Source organism: Gossypium raimondii, chromosome 1 (genome assembly GCF_025698545.1).
Source record: "Gossypium raimondii isolate GPD5lz chromosome 1, ASM2569854v1, whole genome shotgun sequence".
Taxonomy (NCBI): Eukaryota; Viridiplantae; Streptophyta; class Magnoliopsida; order Malvales; family Malvaceae; genus Gossypium; species Gossypium raimondii.
In genome coordinates this window covers 40,793,055-40,814,262 of record NC_068565.1, presented here as the reverse complement: position 1 = coordinate 40,814,262, position 21,208 = coordinate 40,793,055, and the positions used below count along the sequence as shown (strand labels likewise).

At 31.3% G+C, this 21,208-nt stretch overlaps 1 protein-coding gene across 1 annotated transcript; it reads right to left on the bottom strand.

Annotated features, from left to right (window-relative positions):
• Window positions 1-3,527: 3,527 nt before the first annotated feature.
• LOC105785840 (T-complex protein 1 subunit epsilon) lies at window positions 3,528-8,001 on the bottom strand. The gene is made up of 9 exons (XM_012612005.2): window positions 7,708-8,001; window positions 6,953-7,271; window positions 5,886-6,234; window positions 5,581-5,713; window positions 5,404-5,456; window positions 5,011-5,113; window positions 4,219-4,385; window positions 4,013-4,126; window positions 3,528-3,914 (listed from the first exon to the last, which is right to left on the bottom strand). The coding sequence occupies exons 1-9, from the start codon at window positions 7,904-7,906 to the stop codon at window positions 3,744-3,746; spliced, it is 1,608 nt and encodes a 535-aa protein (XP_012467459.1). The 5' UTR covers window positions 7,907-8,001; the 3' UTR covers window positions 3,528-3,743.
• Between the last annotated feature and the right edge of the window lie 13,207 nt (window positions 8,002-21,208).

Sequence of the window (21,208 nt, the reverse complement as noted above, 5' to 3'; positions counted from 1 at the left end):
TGTGATGAATTATTTGTTATATAATATATTTTTAATAACTTTTATTTTATAATATACTTTTAAAAGCCATTTTATATATTTCATCTTTAAAGATTTATATGATAATATCCCTATTTAATATTTTTTTATGTATACAACGATATTAAATTATTCTTATTATACATATGTATGTACATAAAATACTATTGATTTCAAATTATTTATTTTTAACTATATTTTGGTTCATTTCAAACTTTCATGTATATATATATTATTTTAAACTTATTTTAATATATAATTTCCTTCTTTCATGTTACCTTTTGTTATTTAAAAAACTTGTTACATTTTATTTAATTTGCTTGTTATTTTTTTAAGATTAACCTTTTAATTCATCTTGCTTGCTAATATGGATGTTAGTATATGCTTAGTGTAGGGTATAAATTTGTTGCTCTTACATATATGATATTGTTTATTAGTATATATCGAATCTTTGTTATTCATTAATGCATGCTTTAGTTTACAAATTATCATATCGCGTTGTACATCATTATTCAATCGTTTTTTATTTATTCAAAAGATTACAAATGTTAAAGTTATTTCATAAAAAAATTTTCAAAATGACGCAATACTCGAAATTTGGAATCCTCGAGAGAATTGAGCCCTAACGTATTGGGTTCCGATTTTCCTCGTTGAATCTAAATAATCAAAAATTTTCTTTAATCAAAGCACATAAGCCAAAAACTCATTTTCGGGAATTCGATACGTCTTGTCCTAATCTATTGGATGTGACACGTCGTTTTCTCGAATGAAGATTTTAAACAATAATAAGGGCGATATTCAATGCTCGAAATTTTGAGAAATTGTGTCTTCACGTATTGGATTTCGATTTTTCATCTGACTTAAAGCAATTGAATATCTTTTTTTTTAAACTTCACCACACAAGCTTTGAAAATCAAAAGACAAACTTATTCTCGAGGACTAAAATGTCGTGCCCTAATGCATTGGGTGTGTCATTTTATTACTCTGAGACGAGGAGGTCTTTGGTATTAGCCTCGATTTATCTAAGCATCTTTTATAAAATTAGCATTAATAAAAATGAAGGATCGTATTTTAAAATCTTTTCAAATTCTCGACACTAAGACATTAAACAATCAATTCGGTACCAATTTTGGGCGTTACGATGGTGCTGACCCTTCCTTGTACGTAACCGACTCCCGAACCTATTTTCTCAAAAATTCGTAGACCTAAAATCGTTTTCAAAGTGATCCGATCACACCTCTTTAAAAGATCGGAGGCGACTCCAATTCTCATTTTTTAAAATCGACAACAAATTTTTTTTTTGTTTTTTAAAAAATGGTTTCGACACACAACATACTTATAGTAATCATATATTGTATTAAGAACTGTAATGTATGCTACCTCGACTCTTGTTTTACCGTAAATTACATGTTTCAGCATATATTTGGAATAGGTATGGGGATATAGTCTTTCAAATATATGAAAAATATTGAGCATGACTATGTAAAAACAATTTAAAATATAAAATTTTATTTATAAACAAAATCATTGTAATATATGTAAAAACAATTTAAAATATAAAAATTTATTAATATGTACATAAATTTATTAATATATGTAAAACAACTTTTTCGCAAAATATTTTACACAGATTCATTCAAACACCAAAAAATATTTTCAGCAAATCATTTTTCAGAAAAGTAAATCATTTTTCAGAAATCATTTTCCGAAAAACATTTTACTGGCAAACAATCAGACCCTAATTGTTAGGCCCTAATTGTTAGGCAACTGGTACCAGATTTGCATTTGCAATTAGGAGTGAGCATTCGATCGAATCGAATCGAAAATTTTCGAGTTAATCGAGTTTTTGAATCTCATTTTATCATCCTAGCTTTATTTGAAATTTTCTCGAATCGAGTCGAGTGAGATGAAATTCGAATCGAATCGAATATATTTGTTCGAGTTAAATTTTAAAAAACAATTTTGGGTCCTTGTAACCATTGTTACCCATCGTAATAAAATTCGTCCACCTTAATCAAATTTTTTATTAACTTTCATCACTTCATAATTTATTTATTAATTTTTTATATACAGGTTAGCTTCTTTGCTTGCTTAATTGTTTCAATTATTTTCAGATTCTTGTCACTATGTATTTTAGAATTAAAAATATATTAAATGTAAAAATATAATTTTTAATAAAAGTTACTTTAAAAATAAAATGTAAAATTGATACCAATATAAAATTTTAACACGAATATTTTATGGCATAATTAATAATTCAATTTTAATATAAATATTCAATATAACTAAACAATTCAATAATATAAATAATATAAAATGTGAAATTTAATTTAATAATATAAATAATAGATATAAATAAAATTATTACTATTTATGTTTAGTGATTTTTTTGGATAATTTTAATTTTTATTTAAGAGTAAAGGGTGAGAAGTAAAAGTTTAGGAGAAAAATAAAAAGTTTTGGAGAATAAAAGTTTGAGGAAAAGTAAATAGGGGGAGTAAAATTTTTGAAGAAAAATATTTTAAAAAAATTGAAGGGAGGAGGGTTTGAGATAGATGGGAGGTGGGATGAGAAGGGAATAAAAGTTTTAGGGAAAAAGTGAGAGGGAGTAAAATTTTAGGGGGAAAATAAAAAATTTTGAGAGTTTTTGGAAGTAAAATTTTGAGAAAAAATAAATGGAAGAGTAAAATTTTGGTGGGAAATAGATTTTGGATAGATTGAAGGGTTGGAAGGGGAGGAGAGTAAAAGTTTTTGGGGGAAAATAGGAAGGAGTAAAAGTTTTGAGGAAAAAGTAAAAAGGTTTGGGAATTTGAGGTAAAAATATAAAATATTATAGTTTGATATTCGAATTATTCGAATTATTCAAGTTATTCGAATTCGAAAACTCAACTCGATTCTAACTCGAAATTCGAAAGAAAAAAAATTCGAGTTGATTCGAATAACTCGATTAACTCGATTCGTTTAACTCGAAATTCGAATTTTTTTCGATTTTTTCAAGTCGAATCGAGTTTTGCTCACCTCGCAGCATTAAAGACGAGAAAGAAACAAAGTACATGAACAATTAGAACCCCATTGATTTTAAATGACAAGCTTCGGGTTATCAAGCAAACTACCTACAACGAATTAAATATTCCCTTTAGCAACAGCTTCCTAACATCTTAGCAACGTAAATTTGGTCTCACTCATCCACGAAAAAATTGAAACTTACTATTTCATGTAATAATCCTTAAACAATGATACTCAGAAATACAGGAAGCTAGCTAATATTAAAGAAATGCGTCAACCAGACAATAGCAACCGAGCAAGCACGCAATGCATGCTGCTCAGTAATGGCACCAATGCTTAAGACACAACATGACCCTGAAAAAACAAATAGATGTATATATGTATATTTGAATATACGCATATGCATGCACATATATATAACTGATCTGACATCTAGCCTTTTTTTTTAGATTTCTTTTTTGCTTCTGGATAAAATGGAGATTCAGAAAAGAAAATGCATTGAATGATTGAAAGTAGAAACTAAAGATTAAAAAAAACATAAACAACCGTTGTCAATACGAAGGGTTTATCATTCTATTTCCAACCAACAAAGAGCTTGGCAGTTGAAAAATACATAAGCAAAACATGTTCCTCACAAGTGAACAATTGTTCTGGAGTGAACCATACAAAACAATCAAAACACGGTAACCTTCAGAGTGAAGCAGTACAGAAATTATACCTCAGTAGTCCGATGGAGAAATGACATCATCAATTTTCAAAATCATCTTTACAACTTGCGTTGCCAGTAAGATCTGTTGCTGCTTCCCGATCAGTGTTTCAAAGACGTCTTGCTCCCGCATATCATTAGTCCCAACATCATTGCAGTCTATTCCATAGTGTGGATTATTGTCCTGCAGACAGATATAAGGAAATGAAATTAATGATAATACTCCATTCTGTCGGGATTGCAGAAGACCGAAGTTATCATTATACAAATTATAGTAATTACCTTAATTTGCTGAGATTTCACTGCTGATAGTGTCTCAATGGGTTGGAGTCCGCTATTCTCAGCCAGGGCCATGGGGACTGAGTCTAAAGCATCAGCAAATGCCCGGATTGCATACTACAGATAAAACCAAAAATTTGATATTATATAATTGCTCCAACAGAAAAGCATGCTATGTTATTCAGATGATTATATATGCTTCTTCTTACCTGCTCAACTCCTGGATATTTATCTGCAGCTGCCTCCACAGCAATTGAGCAAGAAATCTCGGCTGAGCCACCACCATAGACAATAGAATTGTTGCGAATGAGATTCCTGGCCACACACAATGCATCATGGATACTCCGCTTTGTCTCTTCTATCATCATCTTGTTTCCTAATGAATGATCATCAACCACAAAGGAAAGCTTTTATGAGATATATACGACTGATCCATCTCAATTCAGCTTGCATTACACCCTGGAATATTCTACCCTTTAATTTAGACTCTACAGCATTATAAAGTTGAGAGCAACTCTATGTTATAATAAGCACATGTAAATGGTCAGCCAGTTACATTGACCAGGAATAATGATGTCCAAACAGCAGCAGATAAATTGGATTACCAAGAAAAAGGAAGCAAGAAATCTCTTGGTGTGTCAAAATGTCATGTAAGTTTTATTCTTACATTACTCTTCAACCAGGTCATGTTCCTATTTGTTTATTTGGTTTTAAGTTCATCAGTAAAAAAGGCCATGCTCTAAAACTGTCCAAGAAAATATTTTGGTACTAGATACTATCTCCAAGAATAAACCACCGAGTCATTACCATTGAGAGACTGGGTGGCATACTTTATAAACTATTTAGGAATGGGAAATTAAAAACAGAACTAATTCACTTAATTCACCAAGCATGTAGGCTTAAACCTAACCAAAATACAAAATCAAATTTTGACTGCACAAAGATGACTTGTTATTATCAATAGAACAAAAACCAAATAGAAGGGGAGAGAGAGAATCTACCTCCACGAATAAATATGGTTACAGCCCTGGAATTTGCACAATGTTCAATGTACAACATTTTATCTTTTGTGGTGCCAAAAGACTTCTCTCTGACCAAACCAGCCTAAAAAAATAAAATAACATATAAGTGTTTCCTATAAGATCTAGATACAAAGCCTGGGAATTAAGCTGAGATTTTAAAATGTAAATACTTCAGCAAACATATATTGCTAGTCCAAATTAGCAATTCTTTAGTTCTTACTTAAACTAAAAGTCATCAATTGTTAAAGCATCTCACTTTAGCTTCAGCAGTTGTCCTCTATCTAATGCATAAAAAACATCTTACTAGAGAGGAATTTATCCAGCACATATTTCTAAGCAATGTGATATACAAAACAATGGAGTAAATCATACCCTTCCCAACTTTTCTGGGGTCAACTCCTGGAACCTTGGTACAATCCTTCCACCTATGAAGATAAATATAATTAGATCGCTGATACAATTGCACACTACATCAGCCGCTAAATCTTTATCTATCAAGAATTCGGCTGACATGTCCTTAAATGAAAATAAGCCATAATCAAAACAAACCCGTAGCTATTGCTATGAGCTCCAACTCCACACCACCAACCCATCTGACAGCAGGCAAGTTCCGGTGCATTAATAAATGATTTGCCTCATCATCAAACCCCCATTGACAGATAACCAAGGTGGCACCAACATCCTGCAACAACATTACTATCAGAACAAGTTCTCTACCTCAGAATTGCAACAATAAGACACCCGCTTCCCCATCTCCCCAAAGAGAATAATCTAAAGAAAGAAAGAATGTGAAAGATGAAAGATAAACCTAAATTGAGAAAGACACTCCACAGAACATAAGTCAGCAGCCATACCTTGCACTTCTGAACCATGTCATCAAAATACTTTTGCTCTTGCAGACGCAAAGTTTGAAACTTCTCCACCGTATCAATGTCTACCTTATGTTTGGTCTTTGGCTTAGGGGGCTCAAATGGGCAAGTTAATATGGCAATTTTTGCATCTTCAATTTGCTTTGGCATCTGTGGATGACTCATGTCCTTATCAACAGTGATTCCATATATTAGCTCAGTATCCTCCAATTTTCCCCCAACTTTCCCCTCAACCTTAATCATATCTAAATTGACATCTTTCCTCTCTAGATCAGCAACAGAAAGAACTGCTTTAACAGAAATCTCAGCCAAATGGCGCTTGCATCGGTTCACACTGCAAAACAACAAATCCTCTTCTCAATACTACCAAGTTTATGAACTGCTAGATGACAGAAAGAGCTAATTTAATTGAATGAAGTGCCACATAATTCAGTTGGTTCAATGGTCCTTCACAAATACCCTACCACAACCAAAACAACCCTGAACATTTCTGATTTGCAAACACAATAAATCAACACAGATTTTATTTGAGGATGAGTAAGCCCAAATGATTACTGATCAAGATTAACCAATATCCTAGCAAGGTAAGGTGTTAAACAAACATTAGACACGGTGTTCTTGCCATACAAAACGATGCTACCACCTGGCATCTGTTTAACAGTTCCATGACATAATTTGCTAAAGAGAATATTAATGGTACCTTGTACTGAACAAAGTATCATCTTAAGAAAAATCTTTATTCAATTGCAGACTACAATACAAGAAGAAAAACTAAACAAATCGATTACATTTAACATCATACTAACAACACAATGCATCCATAATTATGTAATCTGATTTGGAAAATCCTAGTGGGGGAGACAGGATATTGCAAATAGAAAAAATATAGGATAGGATAATAGCATATACATATTAATTAACCTTCAGACAGAAAAGCACCATCTTGAAACAAATTAGACATGATCATGCATTATGGCAATCCGAACATTGCTAAGGGCAACAGAAAATGTAGAGTACAGAAATGGTCAGGAAAAAGAGCTAGGAAATTTTACATTTTTGAGGACAAAGTGGTCATGCATGTTTGAACCAAAGGCTCTATATTTGATGCTCCAAAATCAAACTTCTGAGATATGTGCTCCAAATGCTCAACGGCGATTCTTGAAGCCATTTCATACCCCTCTGCAATTCGTATGGGATGAATCCCACGTTCTAATAACCGCTCTGCCTGCTCTAGAAGTGCTCCAGCCATGACAACAACACCAGTTGTTCCATCACCAATTTCGTAATCCTGACTCCGAGATAGTTCAACCATCAACTTAGCAATTTGGTTGTCAACATCCATCTGCTCCAATATTGTTGCCCCGTCATTTGCTGAAAAACATCCATGAAAAAGAAAAAAAAAAACACATCAGGGAACTTTGAACAGGATATAGCATAGGACTTCACCAATAAATATGAAATACTTAACTTTACACATTTACCCCAGAAATATAAAGTTCACGAAACTCTCACCGGAAACATTAAGCTTATAACTTTATGTTAGCAAAGTGTTATCTATACCAAAGCATCCAGTTCAAAAACTAAGTAAGTTCAATAAAGTAACTACAAGCGCTTAAAATTACCAATAAAGCATACATTCCTCTTCTCAAGTAGCTTACTTTAACTAACGTCTCATTTGGAAGCTCAAACTCAAACAGATCCATAACCGAAAAATCGTTTTAAGACCTAATCGAGTAACGAGAAGCCTAATGATCAAGCATAAATTTAGCGGGGGGGGGGATAAAGAAAGAGGTGGAAAGGAGTTAACTGATGGTAACATCGCCATCGGGGCTTTGGAGAATCTTATCCATGCCCTTGGGTCCGAGAGAGGTTCGGAGGATCCGGGCAACGGCTTTGCCAGCGGAAATGTTGGCTTTTTGGGCATCGATCCCTCTCAGCCTGGTTTTCTGGTCTTGCTCTTTGAGTATAATGAAGGGTCTCCCGTACTCATCGAAAGCCAACGCCATTTCCTCAAAGCTTTAGTTGCTGCTGCTTCTTTGAAGAGTTGAGGGTGAGAAAGAGAGCAAAATGTAGGCTTGCTTTTCGGCTTTTCCGTATTTTGAAAACCCCTAACTATCTTTTTAGAAATTTAATTTGGGCTTTCTTTGGTTGGGCTTAGCTCTAATTTGTCACATCGGGTTATCTCACATTTCCCGCAAGTCTAATTATAATATTTATATATTATTATAAAACACGGGTTAACATTAATATTTAAATTGGTATTCAAGATAGGAAAGTAGTAAAGAAATTAAAATATATTATGAAAGTATGATTGATTAAGAAAATTCTTGCTTTAATAAATTTATATTAATAGAAGGTTTTTAAATCAAATTAAATAATTTAATCTTTTATCAAATACGCAGATAATATTGAGAATAATTTGCATTTTGTTTAGTTATAGGGATTAAATTGAAATCAATGAAGGACCCAATTATCAATTAATCCTTTTAAGAATTTAGAGAGCAAATTGGAGATGTTAGATAAATTTAAAAAATTAATTAAACATTAAAAATTTAAGTATTGAATTTAAATTATAAAATATATTTGATATATTTCTTAAAATTAAGTATAGAATATGATTATGAGTTTAATGAATTTAAATTTAAATTTTAAAAATAAAGTATTTAAATAATAATACTAAAAGAAATTAAATAAAATAGTAAACATACTTAAAAATTTAAATCACTGAAAATATTAAGTTTTAGTTTATTTAATTTTTTTCTATAGGTTATAAAAAATACTAAGTCTGATGTCCAAGTAAAGGGAAAAAACCAAAGCTAAAACTAAAAATGCCAAAAAAAAATAATGTGAGGTTAGATTTATTTTATTTTTAGATTAATATAATTAGCTTAAATTATATTATTATAACTAGATCTTTAATTTAGTTAAGATAGTTAGTTTCCTGCGATTTACAGATTTAATTTAATTAATATAAAAATATATTTTTTATATAGAATAAATTTATACATGGTATAAATTTGAAATTAAAAATAATAATTGGTAACTAATATTTTAAGAAATAAAATTACATTTTTATTTTTGATTGCAAATAGTTTAATTTTTAACATTATTATTAAAAATTTTAAATTTGTTTGTTTGTAACATACTTTATTACATATATGTCACTTATTAAATAATAATTTTAATTATTTCATATTTTCAAGTTTTGTAAAAATTTGTAGAGTATTAAACTTTAAATATATATAAATTAATATTTTATAAATATTTTTATATTATTTTTATTTAAAAGTTTATTTGGATTGATGTCATTCACCAACGAGCTATAATACAAATTTTATAAAGTATTTAATATTGATTCCAAAGGAACAATAATTTTATCTTCATTCCTAAACTATAGCTTAATCTCCTAATTGCTTAAATTTCTAATGCAAATTTTATTAATTTAAAGAATAAAACTTTATTATTTCCTTTTTTAATATTTAGTCTTATATATTGTTTATTTGCAATGGTGTATAATTTATTTCATTACATTTATTATTAATTTTAAACTATTTTCTATATGCATGTTAAAAAGGTTTTACTTGTTTATTTCATTTCATTTATTAATAATGAAACCCTTATTAAAATTTAAATTATTGTATTATGCAAGTTTAATTACCGAAATAAAGGGATTTGACTCATTAATTGGTGACTACTTGTCACAAATATAAATATGTCACATAAGAAAATTACACTTTTTAGGTAATGTATATGAGTGAGAAATTAAATTAATAGGTTAGATAATAATATAAATTTTAATTGAGATAAATAGGAGTTTAAATTGAATTAGGTAATTAGAGTTTAATTTATGACTTTAATTAATAGGTTAAATAATAATTTAGATTTTAATTAAGATAATTAGGAGTTTAAATTAAATTAGGAGAATTAGGGTTTTAATTTATTTAAAATACTTAATAATTTAGATGATAATTTAGATTTTAATTAAGATAATTAGGAGTTTAAGGTTTCTCAAGTTGCAGACTGACTGTTGGTTGGGCTACCTGAACCAATCATGGGTTTCTCGAGTCGAATTTGACCTACCTGGGTTGAGATTTTATGCCCTTAGGGAAGTATTATTATTATGCTTGTAAATTTTCGAATAAATTGGGTTATATATAATTCTATAATTAAATTATTATTTTTATATAATTATCATTAATGGTTTTTGCACAAAAAACAAAATGAACAGAGCAAATATTGGCTCATTAATTACTAATATTTAACTAATACTAAGTTACATCATAAGGGTGAATTTTGATGTGGAAAGACAACTTATATTAGTAGGTAATCTAAAATGCTCATAGTATAACGACTCAAAATGAGCATTTAATTCAAAGGACTATTATATTGTCTATTAAGTCCAATTAAGAAGATACGTTGTCTTGGGTTCCAGAACGAATGACTTCTAGAAAAATAGAGACATAGGAGTGATTCTCTAGATTGGCAATGCATTGAAAATGATCCAAGTTAAATTTATCCTAGATTTATTTATGGATTTATTCACTTGTGACATTTATAGTGGAGTTAATCATGAGTAAATGACTGACTATGTGTATGTAAATCATATACTTTGATATATTGAAAACCTATGCTCAATTGTTATCAAAGCCTAAAGTTGGTATGCTGGGTATATGACTTATGTATGACATGACTTCTTTTACAATAGTGAAATTCATACTCAATTAAAGAGTAAATAGTATCCTCTCATTGACATTACATGGGTTATAAAAAAGAATGTGGTCATGGGACAATCAACATGGATGAATTATTGTTATTACTATTTGTAGTGATAATATTTTTCATTGTGGAAGATGCAGTGCTTACCACAAGATAAAATAAGATCATATTGAGAGAATAATTTTAACCCAAAAAGATTAAGGATATCCTATGAGAGTAACACACTAATGACAAGGTCATTGGACAAAGCATAAATCTAAGTTATTTTTGTAATGGCATATTATAACGATCTAGATTCTAGTGGTGTCAAAAAATGCAATTTCAGAACATTGTTTTCGTAAACTAAGTCCGTAAATATTAAATAGAGATATTTATGGAGTTAGTATATATATATATATTGCAACACCCCTAACCTGTATCCGTCACCGAAATAGGGTTACAGAGTATTACCGGAGTTTACAGTACAAACAAATAGAATTTCGAACATTTCATAACATATCAAAATTCATATCAAAAACCAATCAAAATCATACATATTGTCCCTTATACGAGCTCTCGAGGCCCAAAATACACATTAGAAACAAATCAGGACTAAATCAGGAACTTAGAGAATTTTTCAGAAAATATTAAAATTTTTCAAAGCTGCAGGGGTCACACTGCCAAGAGACACGCCCATATCTTAGGCCGTGTGGGCATTCGAAATGAGGACACACGTCCGTGTCCCAGCCCGTGTCCGTGCCCGTGTAACTCTATGACTTGGTCACACGGCCAAGCCACACGTCTGTGTGCTAGGCCGTGTACCCTTCGAAGTAACCTCACACTCCCATATGCCAGGCCGTGTAACAACCTGACTTGTAACCTTTTTGAAAGCTACAGGGGACACACGACCGTGCCACCTGGCCGTGTGTCACACACGACTGAGACACACACCCGTGTCTCTGCCCGTGTGGACGAAAATAGGCTATTTTACAAGTCATTTTTCTCACCCAATTTGGCATCAACCTACATTCAACTTTGTGCACATAAACAAGCCATATTAAGGCATCTAACACAAGCATAATCAAGCCTTATACAAATGGTATGATCACATACAACCAATATGCCCTTAGGCACCTCAAATGACAATTATAAACATGTTTAACCATGTATTTAATATAACCAAATGTTCAACTAACTTATATGCATACTTGCATCAATACATATCTTGTAGACCACTTTACCAAAACATACTAATTGATGTTAAACATGCCCTTCAATTTCTCACATAATTAGACATATATGCCTTACATAACAAGGTACAAATTCACAACCAATTCAACAACTCACAAAGCACTTATACAAAATGCACATATAACTATCATTTGACCTTCTATCATTCAACCATCAATTAAACCACACATCAACCAAATTAAGGCCACATATATACATACCAAAATATACCAAAACACAAGCTAAAATCAAATGGCTATAATCTCAACTAAATATATAGCCAACATTAGCCAAAATAACTTGTACATGCCATTATAACCAAAATTAAACCAACCGTAAGCACCAAAAGAGCCGATGGATAGTATGATATAGCTCTGACAAGCTTCCAACCTAAACGAGCTTCCGATTCACTATAAAATACAGAAAATATATAGAGTAAGCATTTAAGCTTTGTAAGTTCGTATAACATAGAATTTAACTTACCATTTATTCACAAATAAGGTAAGTAATCAAAGCATATCCCAACATATATTGGCCAAATACCCAAGCACATATACATTCAACAATTTTAGTCATGTAAACACATATAAAAATCAAGTCATGGATGAGCTCAACAGTTAATCAAATTCCTTACACACGTATCATCCATTTCATATACCTATATATCACGCAATACCATTTTTCATGTAATTCATACTTATGCCTGTAATAGTTTGTATTGAACTCATAACATATCGTATCAGAACATTGCCCGTTGAACCATTTAGAATATTGTTAGATACTCGAGATAGCTCACACATAGTGTACTAAATTGTAATCTGTTAATTCTTGTACATGTATACTCATACGAGCTATGAATCAGTATGCTCTCACGAGCTGTAGACCGGTAAGCTCATACGAGCTGAGAACCTGTAAGCTTTTACGAGCTGCAAATCGGTAAGCTCATACGAGCTGTGGTGTGTCCGCAACACATGCAAGACCTCAACCAAATCGGTAACCCTAATGACATGTTATTTGTATCCTATGAATTTATAAGGTTCAAACAAGACTCGGTAATCATCGTACGTCATCAGATATGCAATTGGTATTTATACATGGCAATTATACAAATTACACACATATAATTCAATTAAAACATATAAATACTCAATTTAATTACACGAACTTACCTCGACGAGTATACGTAGATATGAAGGCGATTAATCTGAGATTTTCTCTTTGCCTCAATCTAACTCCGTACGAGGTTTGATTGGATCTATACGGATAAATTTAATTCAATGCAATATATTTCACATTCAATTTAGTCCAACACAAATTTTTGGAAAAATTACCATTTTGCCCCTATACTTTTAAATTTCTTTGAAATTTAGTCCCTAGGCTCGGAAAATGAAATTCAAGCAATTTAACCCTTACCCAAGCCTAGCTGATTTTTACACATGCTTATAGCAGCCCACATTTTTCACAAATTCACAAATTTACCATGAATTTATCACATTTTTCAATTTAATCCATATTTGACAATTTTACTAATAATTCCTTTACAAAAGTTGTTTATCTAACAACAACCATTCATTTTCTATCATCAAACTTCAAAACTCAAGCATGCGCATTAATGGTAAATTCTAACAGTTTAACAATTTTACAAATTAGTCCCTGAGCTAGCTAGATTAAGTTACAACGATCCCGGAAACATAGAAATCATTAAAAACGGATTAAAAATCACTCACTAATTGAGCTTGCAAGCTTGGCTGAACCTAGCTATGGTTTCTCCAAGTTAAAATCGGTTGAAGAAGAAGCTAAAAGATGATAACTTGTTTTGGTTTTATTTATTTTAGAATTAATTACATTTTTTTACTAATTTAACCTTTAATAACTTTAAAAATTACACAAATGCCAAGCCAACATCTTCCACTAACTCATTTATGGTATAATTACCATATAAGGACCTCCACTTTAATGTTCTATAGCTATTTAACACCTTTAGCTATTAGAACACAACTTTTGCACTTTATGCGATTTAGTCCTTTTATCAAATTAAGCATGTAAACGGTAAAATTTCTTAACGAAATTTTTATAAGGTATTTCTATCATGCTATAGGCCATAAAATAATAATAAAATATTTTTTTTACTTACAGATTTGTGGTTCCAAAATCATTGTTCTAATTTCACTAAAAACGAGTTGTTACATATATTGAAATTCAGTTAAGTAATTTATCTGAAAATGTGGTTAATTAAGGCCTAAAGACTAAATTGTACAAGTTTAATCGATATAGAATTTTAATTAGGAAAAGGCTTGAGGACTTAGTTAACAATGATCCAAATAATTTTAATCGATATGTGTTTAGTTGTGGCATTCTCTACTCAGATTTTGTGTTCGGGTCGGATAGGGAGTGTTACAATAACAATTATATTGGTTTCTATAAGAGAGAGAGTTCTACTTTCCTACCGAAAGTAAGAAAATTATTTCTTGTTTTTCTTTTGATTTGAAATTGTTCAAACCCACACTGGAAGTGATTTGTGGTACGAGAATAACAGAGAAGGTCGTTCGGTTGAAAGTCAGGAACATCAAGCATTCATCTCGCTCAAAGCACAAGTATTATTTATAGAAAAATTTTATTGCTATAAATGTCACAAACCAACTTGGTTTTCAAAATTTTTATTTTTCCACTATGCAAGAAAATAATTTTCGAACCTAATTTTTTCCAACACTATATTCTTTAAAAATTAACTAGCTAGACTTCTTTATGCTTCCTTAAGCATTGTAAATGATACACAGTAATATACAAGTCTTCCTAAATGGTAATCACCATAACATAAGTGCCCAACATAGAGTAATGAACTTATTTCTAGTTGGTTGAATCTTGAAGCAAATTCAAGAATGAGTAAACTTATGTCTCTGCATAAGTGTCTAATTATTTATAAAACTTGTATGTGTAAAACACTCATCAATAATAATAAAAAAGGTGAAGTAGAAAAATCCTAGTGTACTTACTAAGCTCTTTAAGCTTAGCACGTTAGTTATTTTAAACAAGTAGGTAAAGGATCTTGTTTGAAAAGCTTGAAGCTTTGTTCAGGAGCATCGCATCACCATCCAAAAGTTAAGCTTCTATATTAGTTATTTTGGTTAATATTGGCATGTACATAAATACTTAGGTTAATTTGAGAATTTGTAAATATTTTGACTTATAAAATCAAGTTCCATTTGAATAATGTTTAGACATTTTGTGTAGCCTTTGATTTATAAATTGATTGAAACTTGTTTGGGGCTTGATTTTGCGCTAATATGAGTTTTGAAAATGTTCTAAATTGATTTGAAACTTATTGGCACCATTTGATGTTGTTTGAGGATGCTTTTAAGTGTTTTTGGTCTAAATTTCAACTTCAATGGCGCTAAGTCGAGTACCTTTGTCAAAGGTTTTGCACCCCGAATCAACAAATTGCTCCCCAGAATAGTATAGGGACCTATGTTTGAACCCCCAAGGCTTTATGTAAAACTGAGCGTCGATAATGGCAATATAGAATGACTGCAAAGCAATAAGAAAGAAAAATAAAACACACTGATTTTACGTGGAAAACTTTTTGGAAAAAAACCACGGGCAGAGGAGAAGAAACTTCACTAATGTTGAAAATCGAATGATACAGAGTTTCAGCTACATTTATTTAGAATTTAAAAAACCTTATTCTAATCAATGTAAAATAGAAGAAGTGTAGTTCTATACAGATTCTACTTATACCGAATGTTCCACACCACGGGGGCCTCGGCCTTAAGCCCTCCACAGATCCCCTAGTTTTAGCACTGTATTATTTCTTAAACAATGATTCAATTCACACAACTCTAACACCTTAGGTACCGATACTTTGGGTCCTAACAGTGCTATTGCACTGTTTTGTGGAAAATGAGCCCTCCAAGGCTCGTATATGGTTCTAGACACCTCCGAACAACATTAAATTGATTCAAAATGATTTTTACAAGATACTAAAACTTAAAATTGATTGTATGTATTTTATATGGTTTTATAAAAATGTTTTCTAAATTAATTTCTTAAATAACTTCGAGAATTTTGACATGAAAGTGGTTCGGTGACATCTTCCATTCGTACCAATCATCGCAACGGATGAGAAGTGTTATAATAGTAGTTCTCATCCACATAGACCTCCTCTAGATCCAACAACAACTCCCCCTCTTCCTTCTCATGTAACAATAGCATTTGGAACTCCCATCCATATCAACAACAACTAGGCAGAAAGAAAGAATCTAGAGGTAAGATAAATTTGCATAAGATCAAATGTAACGCCCCAAAAATTTGAATGTTTGATAGCTAAATTCTATTATAATTAAGTCTCTATATTTTGTGGTTAAGTGCTTTGTTTAGATGGTTGAGATCAGGGGTTCAAGTCTTCCTTTTTAAATTTTTACTGTTATTTTGGTTTAAACCCTATCCTTGAACTCTCGAGTTAAGTTTATTTATGTGTTAACTTGTGTCAATGATGAGCCTAGTGGTTCAATGGTTAAGAATCTGTATACTCTCTGGTCTTGTGTTCGAATCCCTGTGTAGGTAATAAGGAATATATATATATTTTATGCTATTTACAGTTAATTTTATTTTAAATTAACAAATGTTTTTTAAATTTCCCAAAACTACCCGTTCCCTAAAACGTCTTCTTCTTCTTTACTTATTTTATTTTTTTCCTTTCTTTTCTTTTTTCCTTTTTGCTCTTTTGCTTCAATTGTGTTTCACGTTTCGCTGGTTATATCAATTGTGGTTGAATCCGTTCGTTTCTGTGCTCTAAGTTTGTTTGTGCCATCAATTGTTCACTCAGATTAAGTAAGTGTTTATATTTTGTTGTTTTTGCTTGAGTACAATAATTGTCAAGGTTTTGGTCTTTTCGCTGAAATGAATTTCTAACTTGCATAAGTTCTTGTTAGACGAAGTTCTTCAGAGTAGGGTTCTTCTAGAGTCGTAGAATTCGTGTAATTGCGGTGTTCCGCGAGGGTAAGTACTTAATTTCGACTTGGGGTTTCTGTTGAATTTTTTCAACGTAGTTTGGATATTTGAAGTTAATTAACATTTTGATTTAGTTAATTCATCTAAATTGGTTAATTGATCATCGTTTTAGGTTCTAGAATCATCTGTACTACTTCTACATCAAATCCATAATAGGTGTGTAACGAAAACCCGAAGTCTTGCGAATGACAGAGGCCGGAAACTATGGCTGTCGATGCTACACGACTGTGTGGTAAGCCGTGTAACTCACTGTTTTGAAGTTAGAGTCACACGGGCCAAGGACACGGGCGTGTGTCCAGGCCTTGTAACTTACTGTTCTAGAATTAGAGTCACACGAGCTAGGGGTGTGCAAAATTCGGGTAAAACCAAAAAAAATTGGTTAACCGACTGAATTCGGTTAATCGGTCAGTTAACCGAATTTTTTCGGTCAGGGGTCGGTTAATTATTTTTTAATTTTTCGGTTAACGGTTAATTCGGTTCGAAACCGGTCGGTTAACCGAATTTTTTCTGTTTAACCGAAAAGTTTAATAAATAAAATTATAATATATAAATAGGTCCACTATTCACCTAAACCCAATTCAAACCCAAGTATTCAACCCAACCCAATTACCCAACCCAACCCAATCATAAAAATTACAAATAATTTAATAAATAAAAATAAAATTCTAAAACTAAAACGAAAACTAAAACTAAAACTAAAGTCTAAAAATCTAAAAATAATTTAATTATGTAGTGATTTAATTCGGGTAATTCGGTTAATTCGGGTAATTCGGTTAATTTTTAACCAAAAATAAAAAAATATATAATTTTCGGTTAATTCGGTTAACCGACTGAATTAACCAAAAAAATTTCAGTTCGGTTAATTTTTTTGAAAAAATTTCGGTTCGATTAACGGTTAAAAATTTTGAAAGATCGGTTAATTCGGTTAATGTTATTTCGGGTCGGTTAACCGAATGAACACCCCTAACACGAGCTAGGGACACGGGTGTGTGTCTAGGCCATGTAACTTACTGTTTTAGAATTAGAAACATGGGCCAAAGACACGGGAGTGTGTCTAGGCCGTGTGGGATGTATTTTGGGCCTTGAGCCACACTGGCATGTGTTGGGTCGTGTGCTAGATCATGTAACTCACTATTTTGGGCCACACGGGCATGTGTTAGACCATGTGATAGGCCATGTGTGTCACATGAGCATGTGGACCATACGGGCCAACCACCCAAGCCGCGTGAATCCATACGGGCGTGTGGGCAAAAAATCAAGATTTTTTCTAGGGCTGTAATCGTCGTTCGACTCGAACATAGGCCTATTGTAGGGTCCATATGATCTAAATTAGACAATGTAATCATCATCTGACTATTTGTTATTGAATAATATGTTATTTCATGTAAATACTTGATATGAAATCTGATAAGTAAGTGTGATAGCATAACATGAACATGATTTGAATTTGTACTATTGTATACGCATATCTGATATCTATTAAATCTGCATTTGCATTAGGTTGGGATTGTGAAAATGAGGAGATATGGGCAGTTTAATAATCTGTCGAAATTGGTGGCTAAGCACAAACATATATTTGACTTTGACGATTTATCGCATTCTGATCTGATAGCTAGACTGCAATTATTTTGAAATGTGACACATAGTCACTGTGCGGTGTGTAGGGATGGATGGGTACTTGATACCTTATATGGTGTGTAGGGATGGGGAAATTGTGTGTAACAGTTAGGAGTAAGAATCTGTATCTGAATCTGAAATGTTCTGTAACTGTATTTGATGTTTTCTGCTTTTGTATCTAAATCCGAGAATTTACTAGTTAATGAAAACCAAAATCACATTTGTTATGTTACTGGTTAATCGTAAATGTAAACTACACACTGAGTTGTAAACTCATTTAGTCAGTTTGTTGGTTTACAGGTAACCCACAGGTTTAGGCGTGTCGGCGTGGCAGGAGCTCGGTCATCTCTCTTTTAGTTATCTATTGTTTAATCTAAACTTATATTATCGTGTGCTTTCATTTTGGATGACTGGTTATAAGTTTGGATTTTCACGTTTGGTTTAACTATTTAAATGATTTTCGACTGTTAAACTTTGAATGGTTAAAGATTGGATTTTTCTGAAATTATTTGATGTAGCTCTCCAGACTTGGTCTTAACATCTAGGCCGAGTATGAGATGTTACATCAAATTTTATATTATATTATTATACTTTTTATTTTATAGATAATTTTAAAATATATGTTTTAAAATTTTTACATATCCTTATGTATCATCTAATATAAATAATAGTTTATACTTTAATCAATGGATTATCAAACCAAAATCAAATATAAAATAGGAGAAAAATTTATCTTTCCAACACAACAAAAAATAGTTAATAATATTTACATTTTTATTATTTTATCAACAATATTTTATATTATTTTGTTTCTTTCACTAACATACTAGGTATATCGTAGAACTAATATTTATATAATATCTTTGATTAAATTTAGTGAAATTAAGTCAAGTAATATCAATTTATTGAAAATTGACTAAATAATATTTTTATAAAACTTAATTAATATAAGAAGGAATTTATGTCTTTTAAGTTGCCACACAATTGTTAAAACACACATAGTAAATATGGCATGATCTAATTTATACTATTATTAAAAATTTAATTAAGTGTTATGGAATAACTAAACACCAATCCAATTAAAAAATCCAACTTTAATATATAATATTAAATGAATTTAAGGATACTTATACTTGTGTAATTTATTGTAGAATTTAATTCTAAAATGGCATCAAATAAATTTTTTTTAAAATACTCACAAAAAAAAAACTACCCACTTGAAAAAATATATCTAAAAAAAAAACAATGGGCTATGAAACCAAAATTAAATATAAAATATGAAAAAAGGGGGCGAAAATCCAACCCAATTATGGATAAATCCTGATAAGATCCGTTCCAAATTTAGGATAACCAAACCAATTTTTATCCTCACTCAACGAAAGCCCGTGCATTACGCGCTCAAACACACCTCCGTTTAGAATTTCTAACCCTATATATACCACACGCACTCCCTCTCTTCCTCACTGTGTAGTGTAGTGCTTCTCTATTGTTTAATACAACAGCCTTAGAGATCAACTGCATTTCTCCGTCCCCCAGTCTTTTCCTTTCTAATAAACTCAATGGCCCGCCAAATTGTTGTTCTTGCTTTGGTCACCATGGCCCTCTTTGCCTTGGTTTCCACTGCTGCTGCGGCCCCCGCCCCCGCACCCGGTGGCAGCCCCTCAGGTTCACCTGGAGATGCTAGCTCCCCTCCTTCTCAGGCCAGTGCTCCTAGTCCCAGCAGCGGTGCCGCTCTTGAGATCTCGGCTATTGTTGGAGTTGGAGCAGCCGCCGTTGCTGGCTACTTTATGTTCTAAATACGATATGCAGCAGCGACTTTACTAGTTTTGATATCATCACAAACGCTGTCTTATTAATTATGTTGAGATTTGCATAATTTCTTTACGAATAAAGAAAAGGAATGGATTGGTGCATCTTAACAAGTGTTCTCTTTATGTTTTGTTTGCTTTTAATTTTTCCAATGCCAAACCATTATATTATCACAATCTCATAAATGTATACCAACAACTTAAGAAACAAACATAAATATTAAAATAATAAATTTATTTCAAATATATATATAAAAATAATAAAATTTAGATAACATGACTAAATACTAGATTTTATCTAAACTTGATATATTAAATAATAATGATTTATTCTTAAATTTGATAATAATTTAAGGTACAAAATTTGAACATGTTAAATATGGATAGCTCCAGTTGGTGTAGTTATAAAGGGATAGTCCCTTTATTGTAGAAACATGAAAAATAGAACCTCACCTTTTGTCAAGTTAAAAGAAACACAAAAAAGTTTAAGATTTTATTTTATTTTTCTTAAGCATTCCATCATTGAGAAGTGGAGTTAATGTTGTGGTTCGTGAATAATCTCTTTTCATGATTTTGTTTTTAATGGATGTATAAAATTGAAGTTATGTGACATACGCCCAAAAAAAAATTGAAGTTATGTGACGATTCGGTATATATGTTTTTAGTATCTTTTTATTTGTAGTATATTACATTGATATCTAAATCAATTTTCGGTTCAGCTACTGATCTTGAACATGCTTGACTTTTGTTTCTGTCTAATGTTACAAATGGTTGTAATTCTTTCCTTTATGGTTCTTCATGGTATATATTTGTTGTTGCTTTGTATGTATGTATCGTCGTTCCTAATACTGCCATTCTCCATGGTCATTATATTATAACCATGACCATATGCATTATTATGTTCTATTTCGTATATAGTATATTGAAAGGCACTGCTATTTGTTTTTGAGT